This window comes from Anneissia japonica, unplaced genomic scaffold (genome assembly GCF_011630105.1).
Source record: "Anneissia japonica isolate Jap-2015-1 unplaced genomic scaffold, ASM1163010v1 scaffold287844_len763494_cov143, whole genome shotgun sequence".
Classification (NCBI taxonomy): domain Eukaryota; kingdom Metazoa; phylum Echinodermata; class Crinoidea; order Comatulida; family Comatulidae; genus Anneissia; species Anneissia japonica.
This window is the reverse complement of record NW_022739814.1, coordinates 225,721-240,864: the sequence shown is the minus strand read 5'-3', so window position 1 is coordinate 240,864 and position 15,144 is coordinate 225,721. Positions and strand designations below refer to the sequence as shown.

The 15,144-nt window shown below is 34.2% G+C and overlaps 1 protein-coding gene across 2 annotated transcripts in view; it reads left to right on the top strand.

Annotated features, from left to right (window-relative positions):
- LOC117118043 (phosphoglucomutase-2-like) overlaps positions 1 to 15,144 on the top strand; it is a 38,800-nt gene that overhangs the window by 19,912 nt on the left and 3,744 nt on the right. Inside the window, exons 9-15 of one of the 2 annotated variants that reach the window (XM_033262529.1) lie at positions 6,439 to 6,703; positions 7,713 to 7,795; positions 8,725 to 8,818; positions 11,019 to 11,148; positions 12,142 to 12,241; positions 13,351 to 13,437; positions 14,182 to 14,315. In XM_033262529.1, coding sequence (XP_033118420.1) covers positions 6,439 to 6,703; positions 7,713 to 7,795; positions 8,725 to 8,818; positions 11,019 to 11,148; positions 12,142 to 12,241; positions 13,351 to 13,437; positions 14,182 to 14,315 — 893 coding nt within the window. Of the gene's footprint in view, positions 1 to 6,438; positions 6,704 to 7,703; positions 7,796 to 8,724; positions 8,819 to 11,018; positions 11,149 to 12,141; positions 12,242 to 13,350; positions 13,438 to 14,181; positions 14,316 to 15,144 lie in introns of both variants that reach the window. The other variant, XM_033262528.1, reaches the window with a different exon arrangement.

Here is a 15,144-nt window from a genome sequence, read left to right as displayed (position 1 = left end):
ACAAATGGAAAAAAATAAATTCTCAAATCCAAGTCATTTCCAAGTCATTTTCTGAGTGGCCAATCAAAGTTAGTACTAAAATGTTTCGCGTTTTGGAATGACCTTTACAGTGCTTTTAAATTAAGATACAAATCTGAAAGTTGCTATACGTAGTCAGTTTTACCCAAGGAACTCAGATCTGGCATAACAAAAAAACTTATCTCATCTCCTTTTTTCTCTATGAACTACTGAAAACGACAATTTGTTCTGTCGGTCGAATTAAATTTCATGTTCAGAGCTCAAACTTACCCATAATTACTAAACATAATATTCTGATATTACATATGTTATATAGTCACATGCAGTCACTCCAAGGCAAGGACAGAGCTTTTACTCTTTAACTAACTAACATTTCATAGGGCTCCAAAGTTGGTAGCGCACTAAAAATCTAGGAAAAATGCTGTAATTCCAGGTGACCTTTGATCTTGATGGCATTTTTGCCCCATCATGAAAGTTGCACCATTTTTTAATACATGTCTAAGCTATCTCTGTACCAAATTGCTTTCTCAGATATAGGCCTAAACAAGAGTAAAGATATAATCTTAGTGAAAGAATATGAGTTTTAGTCCTTGATGTGCTGGCAGTGGGGGAAAATGCTCAAAATTCTTCAAAAACTGTATAAATACAATTAAAATTCCTTGCCGAATTTTTTTCCCCTTATAATGTGGACCTTTGGTAATTTATGTGGGTGCTATACCCATCGCACCTTTTCTGCTTGTTGTCCTGAAAATAAATAAATCATGTGTCATGTGTCTGGTCTAATTTGTAAAAATAAAAACAAATAAATTTGTAAATTCAAATTATTATCAGTGTTCAGAATATGAATTCTAATGAAGTTTTTCCTCACTACAGGCTATCATTTTGAACAATAATTCTTATCGTCACAACAAGAAGGCCTACTAGACTTTCAATGATTGCGATAAACATTTTGATGGTTTTTTCATACATAGGATTGTTTGCATCATCCAGATATTCCTTCATTTTTATCACAACATGCAATGCATTCTCTGTGTCTCCCTCAGTAAGTAATACTCTGGCTTTTATATAAAGAACAAGTGCAACTGGATGCAGATAAACACTCAATATTTTGGTGCGTTTAACAAGATGATACAAAAGCTCATCAGTCACCCAGGCATTGACTCCCAAAGGTTTCTTTAAGCCTAGTTCAATGCTAGCAAACCTAGTATTCTTACAGTTTTTGATTTCTTCAACTTTACTGAGTATAAATTCACACATCATCTTCAATTCTTTGTAGTTCCCCATTAAATAGTGATATTGCACTTCAAGGATATGACCCCCTATTCCACAGTCACAGTAGTTGTCAGGGAAGACCATTTCAGCTCCTAAGCCATAGTAATACAACGGATGATCCCGATACTCATTTAGAAGTTCATCGAAACCTCTGTTTTGGAAAGGTACTAATAAATGAGTATAAGCATCACCTAAGAGTCTATACAAACATGTCTTGAACATTTCTCCATATCCTTTTGGCACTAACTCTTTAACTTGCTCTATAATTGGTAATATTGTTTTCTCTGGAACTGTAAGAGCCAGTAAAATATCCTCCCGGCTGTGTCTTGTGATAGATTCAAGACAGAGATAAAAGTCAAACGCAGCCCATTTTTCCATTTGGAAATTATGTAGTGAATTGCATATAGAGCGTAAAGCACATAGCGCATTTGTAATCACCTCTGTAGTTTGAGGGTGATTCATGAGTCTCATGCTGTTCACTCGTTTTATGAACTTTTTTTTCTCTGCCCCATACTTCTGTACTACCAATATATTGTCTCTAGTGATTTTGAGTGTATCACCAAAATAATTAAACTTTGAACACCATTCATTATCTTCATCAGTGTCGATACTTAATAGCACTTTTGTCCAAAGATCTCCTTTAACGTCTGTCAATGTTTCTTTTACATTGTAGCAACTTTCTCTTGACAGATGACCAATTGTGTTGAGGAATAAAATAATGAGGCAGATGTTTGTGTTGATAGCAGTCAATGAGCCAATCTAAAACTTTTCTAATTAAATCCATGACACTGTAATCTATGTGTGGAAATGTTTCGCACATCCACAAGCAAGCAGTCTTTATGAAATACGAGCAGAATTGTGTTCGTGTGTCAGAATTACTGAATATGATATAGTTTTTCTTGATTAATTTCAGAGCAAACATGCAATTAGCATATGGTTCATACATTTCAGTAATGAGCTCTCGCTCTGCTATGGAAAATGACAATCTCCATTCAATATCGGTTGACAATCTGCCACCTGGGCATCCAACAGGAACTACATGACATTCTAGACCTTTGACCTTGTCTAATAACTTTTGTGATGGCCAGTTATATAGCCTCTCTCTAGAAAAAAAATTACTAAAAGGAGGCCATGATTGACATTTCAAACAATAAACTGTGTCTATCGTTTCTGTTCTGTGTTCCACAAATTCTGATTTTAACATTCCTACCATTGAGGGACCTTGTCTCACTTGAGTCACTAAATCTGTATACAATCCATTGATTGAATTAACTTTTATGAAATCATTGGTTTTCAAGTATCCATCGTTATCAATGATATTTCTGAAGTCTTTATCCAGACAACCTTTTTCATCAACCTTAAGCTTCAAATACACTGGATTATTTGGATCTTTCTCAGCAATTACAAACTCCCTCTTTTTTTGGGCGGAGGATGTCCACAACACTGTTAGAAATAAATTACACATCATGACGTCTATATCAATGCAAGCTGCTTGAGGAAGGCCTTCATACACACTTCCGACAGCGTGCATCTCAAATGGACATCCACGTGTATTCCATAACACACGCTTAATAATTTCCTGGTCAATCCTAAGACAAGAGATGTGTGCCAATCTGCCACCCATTTTCAGTCTGATCATTTCACTGGCATATTCATCCATTGCTTTTCGTTCCATATCGACGCTTGCCATGGTTGAAATTGTTTCGCCTTCCAGTTAAAATGTGTTTTAATGTATGAATGCATACATTATAAGGTGATGGATAAATGACTCACATATGAACCAACCAACCAGTCACAAGCCAGATATCAAATCTGCATTTCTGAGTATATTCCTGAAGTTTCTCAAATGTTCATATTATAATTATATGATCATGTAAAAGACATAATGGCCTACTGTACATCGGGACAATTCAATTCAAAAAAATATTTATTCCAAATCAACATAATGATGTTACTGTAGGGCTTTGTTCCGTAACCTATGGGTCGCGACCCAATGTTTGGGTCGCAAAGAAATTTTGAAGGGTCGCCAATCGCTTCCTCAAAAAAAATAAAATCAATTAATGTAACAAACAAAAGTGCCGACAAAAGAATGCCAAAAACCCAACCCCGATGCATGCGAGTTAGTGAATACATTGCTGTTCTGTTCTGATTAACAGCCATTGGTAAAGTTTTAGACAAAAGTTGAAAAAAAAATTATCAAGACATCAGCTAGATACTTTTGACTAATAAATGACATTTGTCACAAAATGACAAAATTAATAAAGTAAGGAAGCAATGAACTCAAGGTAGTGACTAAAAGCACGCAAGCCTGAGCACAATAATAATCGTATTAATATTGGCCGAGCCTGAAGTCGAAGGGTCGTGGCTTACTGTTAAATATTTGGATTTGGGTCTTGACTAAAAGTTTAATAACATCACTGTATATTTATTATTGTCTTCAAAACCTTGAAAAACCTCAATTGACATTTTTTCCTAAAGTACTCTTTATTTTCAACTCTTTAGTTGTGGCAGTGTGTTGTTAAATGACTGACTACCAAACAATTTAATATTTAGAAACCAAAACACAAAAAACTTTTAACAGGCAAGAACTCAATGGATTTCCTATTTTTGTACTAGCAATTTTTTTTTTTTTTTTTTTTAAGTTGGGAATAAGTCAATATATCTGTGACATCAAATTCTAACCCAGCTAAAATTTTTAACAGTATAATGGATAGCCCAATAAAAGTCTGAAGAAGACTTAGTGGGGTGTTAATTGAGCTGCAGTACAGGAGACAATCTCGTACTCTTTTTGGACAAGTGTACTGCATTCATAAAAGTGTACATAAGCTCCATATATTCCATGTCAAATGTCCCCCCCCCCAGCCTTTGGACAGGCTTAGACCCCCTGTCATTTGATGCCACAACAAGGTCGTCTGATCAAAAAATAAATAACTAGAGGGCACTCTGCAAATGCATACCTCTGCCCACATTATAAAAACTCCTTTGTATAAATTTCTCACACATATTTTTCCCATGAAAAAATTGTATTTATTGCAGTGCTTTTTTTTTATTTACCTTTTTATTCATTTAATCATACATTACATTCAAAATGGAAATAAACAAAAACAATTAAATAAGTGCCCATCTTTTCAATACATAGAGTAGTATACATATCAACAACATTGAACATTTTTATAAATTCTTTAACTAGTGAAAATATAATATTTCATATTCAAAACTTGTTGTACCATTACATAATAGGTGAACTATTTATATACCAGAAGCCAGGGTAAGGCCATGACTTGAAATATTTAAATATTTATTATTTATTGAAGCTTTGAAAAAGAACATGCAGTGAAGACCAAAATGAAAAGAATTTTTCTTTATTACAGGCGGAAAAATATATCTTGTAATATCATAGTATCTAACAATTTCTCTCTTTATATTTGTTATATACGGCAATACATTCTGTTTTAAACTATTTCTATAGATAATTTCCTTTACTAAATATAATAACAACATTTATACAGTTATTATTTTTTCTATTCATTCCAAGTATTATCATTTCCTTTGAAAATTGTATTGTATTTGAAGGTTTTTATTTATCCAACTTTCCAAACCTTTCCATATCTTATATATTCTTTCACAATCCCAAAAAATGTGGTCAGTTGTTTTAGGAAATTACTTACAAAAAATACGTAATGGGGAATCAATGTACTTTAATCTATTGAGATAATTTATTGCAGTGCTGATGCCTAAATGGCTTGAACGGTAGTAAGATATTAAGTATAGAACAGACAATTAAATAAAAGATAATGAAAAAAATAATAAAGGCCATCATGGGATTCGAACGTGGGATCAGAAAACATTCTCTTAACCACTCACCCAAATTGTTTTCACTTTTATCGACTTAAAAATTTGTTTTGTTGCACTTTGACAAACCCCTAGCATAAACGCATGTCAATACATCAGACAGATAAAAAAGTATTTTGTTAGATAATGCTAACTATGCATGTCTGTCTGGGGAAGTGTAGGCAAGTGCTAAAGATGCACATATTATGTGTAAGCTATGTGTAATATGTGTAAAACTTATTATTTGAATTTATTGAGTACTTTTATTTCATATTGTATTATTTACTATTTTGTACAAGATTTAGACATTAGATTGCGAGATATACATCCTGAAAATATGTAAAATTCTACATCAGTCTTAACTCCATCTGCAAAACAATTATCATAGGCCTCATATGACAAGCCCATTAATCAGGCTTGCATACCGTCCAGGTCGCTTTTCGTCTGTCAGCCAAAATTGGCACATGGTCAATCCGCTCGGGTCGGTCAGCTTGAGTAGGCCCAGGCTAAGCAAACAACCCGGTCAAATTATCCGTTCGAGTTGGAACTGTCAGTCAGCGTAAAAAAAAGAGTTTATGTTCTTGTGGCCTGCCCTTTTAACCCTGACCCTTCAAAATGTCTTTATATTGTTGGTCATGGAATATTGTGGCCGAGTTTGACAACTTTCTGTTATCTTCTGTGCACAGTATAAATAAAATAGTTTTACATCAATTGCGACCTTGACCTTTAAACAAATTGAATTATCCTGTATCTTTAGATTGTTGATTATGGAACATTGTGACCAAAATTTTCAAATTCCTAATACAGTTGTCCACTGTAGGCTCTTATATATAATAAAAAGGTAATTTTTCCCGGATTTTGACCTTCACCTGAAACTTTGACCTTTCGAAATTTAATATCGACCTCCAGATATTTGGTCAATGAACATTGTGACCAATGTTTACAGATTTTTGATAAAAATTTTCAGCTATAGGCTGTTAGAGTATATATAAAAAAACTAAATTTTCAATAATTCCGACCTTGACCCTTCAAAATTTAATCATTTTAAGATTGTTGGTCATGAAACATTGTGACCAAACTTTACAAATTTCTGATAAAAATTGTTTTCTGTAGGCTGTTATTTGAAGTAGTTTTTCATGGATTGTGACCTTGCTCTTTGACTATAATCCTTCAAAATTTAATCACCTCAAGATGATAATTGTTACCTGTCAGCTGTTCACAGACAGACAAAGAAACAAAGAAACACACAAATATAAACAGTGGTAAAAAAAAAGCTCCTTGGCGGAGGTAATAATTATTTATTTTGATTTTTTTTAGTCTTCACCAGATCCAGATTTTCCAACTGTTAAATTTCCCAATCCAGAGGAAGGCAAGAGTGCATTGAACCTTGCCATGAAAACTGCCGAAGAAAATAATTGTAGTATAATCCTTGCGAATGACCCTGATGCTGACCGGATTGCGATGGCCGAGTGGAATAAAGTGGACCATTCTTGGAAGGTGTTTACTGGCAACGAGACGGGGGCGCTGCTTGGTTGGTGGGCTTTCCACTGTTACCAACATCAAAGGCAGAACAATCAGCAGTGTAGGTTTTAAGGATTGTTGATTCTGTCATAATGCCCTGTCAAGACTATCAAATGTAACTTGACAAGAAAAAAAACCTTTTGTATGCCCATATATAGTCATAATGTGCCCATATATAATCATAATTTATTTATTTATTTATTTCAACAATATTTTGTGAGGGTGGTCCATCCAGCCTGAGCTAATCAATTGGGACCCTCAGTACATACAATTAGAACATAAGTATAAAAATTAAACTTGATCTTTAACATAAGCAAATTAATTAAATTAAACCAGGAAAAAATTAATAATAATAATAAAAATAATAAAAATCAGAAAAAAGATATAGGCCTACAGTATATAAATTATATATAATAATGATTTAAGGGAAACATTAAAAATTAAAAAAAAATAAAAAAATAATAAATTAAAAAAAAAAAAAAAAAAAAAAAAAAAAAAAAAAAAATAAAATAAATCTAAAATAAAAAAATAAAAAAATAAATAAATAAAAAAAAAAAAAAAAAAAAAAATAAATAAATCAAAAGAATTAATGAGAAGATAATTAATTAACTAACAAAAATAGAAATATTATAAAAGATTATAAAAGATAAATAATTTACAATTTAAAACAGACCTATATATGTTCATGATGTGATGTCATCATGAATTAGGAATGGCACATGTTTTTTCAAATACAATTTGATAGTCGGGACACGGATTAAGGCATTCACTTGCATGCACATAATCTTATTTTAATGTGAGCCCATATTTATCCTTTTGCGATAAGGTTTTAACCAGGAGGCACTGTTTATTATATGACATCCATTTATTATAAAATGACCATGCAGCCAAATTTTTGGTGAGTTATGTTCCTACTTTATATTTTTCTTTCTTCATCTTCTGATAGTCTAAAATATACCTTTGAGAAAATTATTTGTACAACTAACTTATTTTTTAATTTTATGTTTTCTAAATTGTTTCATTTTTAATTTTTTTCAATTTTATTTTAAATTTTTGTTAAGGTGATTCAGGGGAGTCGGTTTATATGCTAGCAAGTACTGTATCATCAAAGATATTAAGAGCTATTGGTAAAAAAGAAGGTTTCAAGTTTGAAGTAAGTACCTCTCATTCCTCTTATTCGTTTTTGTGAATTTTGTGTTATTATTGTGTTAAGTTAAATACCAGATTTTTACAAAGGATGTCAAAGCAATTCACCTATCAGCATGTTGGTAATTAAAAATTAAATTTTATTTTTTTGTCCAATTCCAATTATTTGAAACTTGAATTGTTTGCCCCTGGGGACCCACGGCAGCTATAGTGCAGCACCAGTATTGACATATTATATATTTGCAATTTAAAAGGGTATTTGCGATTTGAACTTTTTGTCGTTTATCATGCTATGTATAATTTGGGTTTTTCATTTTCTTTTATTTTTGATATTTTTTGTTTCTGTTTAATTTTACTTCTCTTTATATTCTAAAGTTAAGCAGTACTGTGCTACTGAAAATGCTATCTAGTCAAAAGAAAGAATAAATGAATATATAACAGATAAATTGTTCCTTCATCCTACCTAACTCTTACACGAAGGTTGTTCGAGGAACAGAGCTGAGCAATCCATTTTAAACCTGAAGCTGTCTAGGTTTGAACCGGGTTCTACAGTGCAAGAGGCTGGAACATTACCTAATGGCCAAACACTCAGCTCATACTCAGATACAAATAAATGACTATAATTTTATATAATTATAATTGTACAATAACTCATGTATAATGCACATTACAGATTGAAGGTAGCTATGTTAGGTATGATTAACAGTTATAGCACAGGTAGGAGTGGCGGAGGAGGAAAAATTATTTTAATCATCATTTTAATTATTTTCACCGAGAAAATGCATATTTTTGTAAATGACATCACTATAGTTTAGGTGTAATTTTAGTTTTCATGTGCTTGTTACCCAATGTGCAGGCATCACCATTGGATACCAAGCAGTTAATCAAGAATTGCTTTAATAGATTGATTGACAAGTATTTCTATCTTCTGTGTAGGAGACCTTAACAGGATTCAAGTGGATGGGGAATCGTTCTCATCAACTGCAAGAGAAAGGACACACTGTACTTTTTGCATTTGAAGAAGCTATTGGTAAGCATCCTGTTTTTGTAGTTTATTTATGTTGTCACCTCTAATTTCGGAGGGACGATCATATGGTGCCGAAATATTTTTCACAATCAACAAGGTACTGGAACTTGGTGATACTGGGGATAACACAAACACAATAACAAAGACCAACACAATTAATTACTATATTCAACATTTAATTACATACACTCCACAATAATCGCTATAATATCGACTCATAACTATCCAATACAATTAGGTCAATCAATCAAACAATTAATTCAACTGAGTCACACTCGGCAAATCAGTGAGCGTATATCTAAACAGTATCATTACATACAAAATATTATAAATATTAATTCATAGTGATCAATATGACATGAATAATCAATTAATGCATCAAATAATCAAGCATTATAATATCATCTAAGCTTATGCACATAACTGGTCTATACATATAATATTAATTCAATACGTATATATATTTAATATCATTAACATATATTTCATTAAATGAATAACGTGGTGCAATACGATACGTGGTTGTGATGCATCACTCCAGATATGTAACGAAACAAGTTATTGTTCTTAGCTCTCATATCACTCCGGCTAATGTGCGTCAACTACCAATCACTGCTAGACGTTTTGATTACACTTAACTCCAGCTAACATGTTCCCACTGCAAGTTAATCTGGCTAAGGTGCATCCAACGCAAATCAATGTTTCTGGTTTCAATCGCACTCACTCAACTCCGGCTAATGTATACGCTCAACCACAAGTCAGCTTTCTTAGTTTTCGTTACTCTGGCAAACGTGCAACATAAATCATGTCTGATACATCAATTATAAATTAACATTTCACAAATTTAGCTGGTCTTCATAACTCGCAAGATTCAAAGATCATCAATTTACACATTCACGATCATCATCGGCAATTTATATCCTAGATCATCACATGGATTCAATGTAGATCATCATATACGATTTAGATAGTATTAAGAAATGAATGCAAGATCAAGATATGGATTCACGATCATCAATATACAAATTCAAGATCAACAAAAATGGATTTAAGATAGAAATTCACTCCAGAATGGCGCACCATTCTACTTTGACGTCTAACCTGCTTGTCACTGTGGTCTTCACATATCACAATTTCCGCAGAAACATTACCCTGCATGAGGCTTTACTCTAGCCTTACTCTACAGTCTATGGCAATACTAGTGTGTAAAGCGACCTGGACAAAGCCACGGTTTTCGTACATCATTATCGATCGCAACCAATTCAAATTCAACCAACCCCACCCGCTTTAGCACGGAATTATTATATACTACGGAGCCGATATCGCTACGCAAGACGACATCCGACGCTATAGCCATTCCTCCGCAGAGAAAGTAGCACGCAATTTGCATAAGAATATACGACCAATGAACGATAGCGTACCACGAAATTTGCATACGACAATCAAGTGAGCAATAAAGCAAGGCGTAATTAGCATATTAAAGAACAATAGGCTGAAAATGTATTACGGCGATCTTAAACCTGACATATGTGATCCATAAATTTCTAATGTAGTAGGAATTTGCTAACCCAAGGGCGATACCAGAAGTTGGAACTTGTGGGCCCGGACCCAGCTCTTAAAAACCCCTGGCGTAGCTGTCAGGGAGCAGTGGTGACAGAAGGCAGTGGCAGACGAGGAAAGTGTCACAGGGTCCAAGCCTGACAGGGACCTTAGTTGCTAGGTAAAGAAATAAATTTAATGAATAAAAAATTAAATGTATACATTTATTCAGTCATGGCGCATACATACTTTGTTCATGACCTGGTGAAATTAAGCATCCCAGCCAATAGGCCTGGTCAGCAAAGCTGCCTCGGGCCAATGGGCACTCTTGGTAGTCCAGTTTGGGAGTCGCTGTAAAAGACTTTGCTGAAAACTTTAATCAAAATCATTTTCTAGGCCAGAGACATTTGGCTTCAGGTATAAGACGGTAAATTTTTACACCATTGCTGAGCTCACCGATGATAGATGTGACGATCCATAAACTTCAACAGATTGTACTCAATGAGGAACCACTGAAATGAGGATGGGTGGTGTGGTCACCGTTTTGTGATACACTTCTACTACTCATTTTCATCATCACTATTATTGTCATCATCACTCAGTATTATCATTATCAAGAAGTATTGATGCTATAAAATTATATGCACATTGTTTATTTTTGTAGGCTTCATGTATGGTTCAAATGTGCTGGATAAAGATGGTATCAGCGCCTGTGCAATCCTGGCTGAGATGGCTGGGTACCTTGCTACACAAGGCATGACCATGAAGGAGAAGCTCTATGATATATACAAGAAGTAAGGAATATTTACCGCCGTTAAAGCTTATTCAATAATAATAATAGCGATGCCAAATATTTATGTAGCGCCAACTTGGAAACGGTTTGGCGCAGCAGGAACCGTTTGGTTTCCTAAACCTTGAGATCAGGGTTTCAATCCCTCGCTGTGCATTTGGCTTGTGTCCTTGAGCAAGGCACTTTATCTGCATTGTATAAATAGGTACCTGGTGAGGATGCCTGTTACTGTGCCAATATGGCAGAAACACTTACGAATGTTGACCCAAGGACCAGGGAAAACAGCACTTTGTAACCTCAAGGAATAGGCGCTATATAAATACTAAAATAACAAATTAATTCCAAATGAATGATAAAAGGCGTTGATGGTTATTACCCCGGGTCACTAGATAACATATAAAGTGCAACATTCTTTGATCCCCTAGGAGTATACCTAGTCATGCATGAAACTAGTACAGTCAATGCCACAATATCCTACCAGGTACCCATTTATACTCTTGCAGACCTGCCAATTCTTGGGTCATGAAAATCTGGAGGTTTCCAGAATTAACCAAAAGATGATGCAAGATACCAAAAAAGTCACATCACTACAAATCATTGGCCGTTGGTGGCGGCATTCGAATTGAAAATGGCTGCTTGTTTATTGCACTGTGAAGCGAGTAGGCGGTGAATACATTGACTAACAACGATCAAATCAATCAAATTATGCATAAATCAAAGTATTTTTGGGGTGGGGGGTGGCCTGTGAAATCAGGTGAAAATTACAATCGATTGGGAGAACTGGAGATTTGTTTAAGTATCGGGTGACACCCAACAGGATCGGTTGAGTTGGCAGGTCTGCTCTTGGGTAGAGAGTAGACAAACATAGACAAAGTACCTTGCCCAGTGATACAAGTGACTTTTAAACCCCTGACTTAAGTTCAAACTACAACTAATGCACCAACCACTTTTATTGTCAATGATTGATATATTTAGTTTTTTTTATTTTATTTTGTAGATATGGTTTCCATTACTCCATCAACTCTTACTACATCTGCCACCATCAGCCTACCATCCAGAATATGTTTGATACCATTAGAACAATGGAAAATGGAAGTGTAAGATGAAGCGTCATTAGTTTTATTTGCTCTTTTCAGTTCCTATTAATTTAAGGGAATGTTTTCATACTGTGCAACAAAATCATGGAACAGGCTTCCAAACTAAAGTAGAATTAGAATGTTAATGATTTAATGATATTCATCTGACAGTGTAATGTTTTCGTTCATTTCCGCTGCAAATAATGTTATCTTGCGTTGATCCAAATTAAATTACTTTTAATTTGGATCAATATGTTTGATTTATATGTGTGTGTCACATGCGCTGTAGATGTTGCGTGATTCAGATACAATATTTCTAAAGTATAAGAGATGATGAAGAGTAGTACAGTACGAGACAGTGTCCAATTTTATATGCCGCCGTCAAATCAGCTCAGCTTAAGCTTGCCTTTACAAGTTGAAATCAACTATATCAGTTCCTGAGCATCTTATATTATGTAACGTCAGAACCATCTCAATAGACGACCTTAGTTGCTTCACTATATATTACACGATGATTGTCTATATCCTGGTCCCCAGTCAGTCGGGAACTGAAAAATGTAAAACCCAACCGGGCTCAATACCATGCAACTATATAATCAGTACTATTGACAGAAATAACTATCATTTCATTATCATTGTTAATTTGAACTCAGGTAAGTACAATTCCAAGTTACTTAATCATTACTCACTGTTAAATTCCCAGTTTTTGTTATTCAAAATTACACCAAACCTGCATTCCATTAGCTATTTCTGGCTCCTCAGGCCATCATTATCATGCTTTACGTCCTCTCTCCAAGAGGTGTACCAATTTACTGCCTAGAGATTACCCCACCCCTTTCTTATAGTTAACACACCCCATTCTTTAGTTAAGACATTGACATATGGTCACACTTCAGTAGTATGGACTTATCACAGAGTGCCACTTAATTTTAACTAATTAATATGCAGCATAATTTACATCTGAATACAGTTCACAATGAACTTATGCATATTCATTGTTTACCAGTCATGAGCAATACTTCACTTTGCATTAACATGGTGTTTGTAACAAAAAACATTTAGAAAAACAAAATATATAAATTAATAGGTTAAAAAAGTTTTGATTTTGATAACAATTTTCTCATTTACAGTACCCGAGTGCTTGCGGTGAATTCAAGATAACAGGAACTCGAGATCTAACAACCGGCTTTGATAGTAATCAACCTGACAATAAAGCGGTAAGTTTGTTTTTGTCTTAAAACTCAAGTTCACTTGTTAATGGATTGTGCTCTCGGTGGTCTACAGGCATTGCACATTCCACCGCAGGCATTTTTTGGGGGAATCAACAGTGTTTATAAAGACTATTTCATGTTAACTGACCCAAAATAAATTTGTTTTATGTTTCTTTCCCTGTGTCCCCATTATCAAAATGCCATCCTGTTCTATTTTACTTTTTCTTATCCAAAATTCCTGTCCGTCTTGAAATTGTTCTCACCCTTAAATTTTCCACTCAAGGTTATTATGCATCTATAAAATCTAATATATTTCATCTTATGTGTTTATTGTGTCAGCAATTTCATGTACGTCTGAGTAGTTGATTGGTGAGGCTGACTTGACCTTGAACTTCAGTCTCGCTATCTTCATTTCATTAGGGAGCTTTCGGAATCACTCATGCGTGACTGTCCTACCTGGCATCCTATGTTTTCTGCATACATAGATTTGGCCAAATTGCCTTCCAGAATCAACTCGACGAGGTGACCTCAAAGTTTTCGCATGCCCAGATGACTTTTAGTGATGTCATTACGCTCTACGCCCTACCGTCGTCGTGCAAACGAAAATTCCCTATTAATGTCTTTTGGTATTTACCTAAAACACAAAATATAAAATGTCATTCAGTAGGCTTAATCATTACAGCTTAGTGCAATAAGACATGTGAGAAATATAAACACATTCTAATGTACACTGCTTTTTTCTTTAAACAGATTTTGCCAACAAGCAAGTCGAGCCAAATGATAACATTTACATTTGAAAATGGCGCTGTTGCTACGTTGAGGACAAGTGGAACTGAACCCAAAATCAAATATTACACTGAAATTTGTGCCGACCCTTCTTTAAGGTTTGTTATTATATTCTATTATATAATTATTATTATTTTAGTTATAATAATATCTGTTATGATTAGTGCCTTTCTTCTGCCACCATTGTGGGGAGAATTTACAGTCTGTAAAAGGTGTGCGGTGGGGGGGAGGTAAAAAATAAATCAGTTGTTTTTAGTTTATTATTGACCAAAAGCATGGAAGGCCTTGGACGTATGCTGAGGTGGAGAGTGCGAAGAATAACCCTTTTACCATTTAAAATTCATTAATATTGTTATGGAATTTGTTCTGCATTTGCAATTTACACACACCCCACCCCTGAAAATGAACGCAAGACTACACCAATGGATAGCAGTGTTCATGATCTTACTTTTAGGCAATAATGAGAATGTACAGTCCAGACTCACAGTGCAATGTTTATACTGTTACTGGGCATTTATAATGAACCTTTCCTTTAATTTGCAAAGCACAAGCCAAGATTACTTTGAAATGTGTGTCTGTGGTCATTTGCAGCTTTAGTCTCAAATTAGAATAATAATTATAATAGACATTTGTTAATATGGGACTACAGAAAAGTGGTCTTTCATTGGAGGTTAGTCCAGCAAACTTTGGTTGGTTGCATTTTTTTTTGCTATATTTTTAAAAAATTGGATATGATGTAGAATAGACATAGATAAATCAAAAAAGTATGTGCAACATTTTTTTTTTCATACGTAAGGGAGGTTGCCAGCTGTTTCAAAATGGCCGCGATTTTTTCCTAAAATTGTCACTAATATTGTAAATTTATGTCATTAAAATGCAGTATTCAATTGGAAATCCACTCATAACAATGACAGCAACAGTTAAATA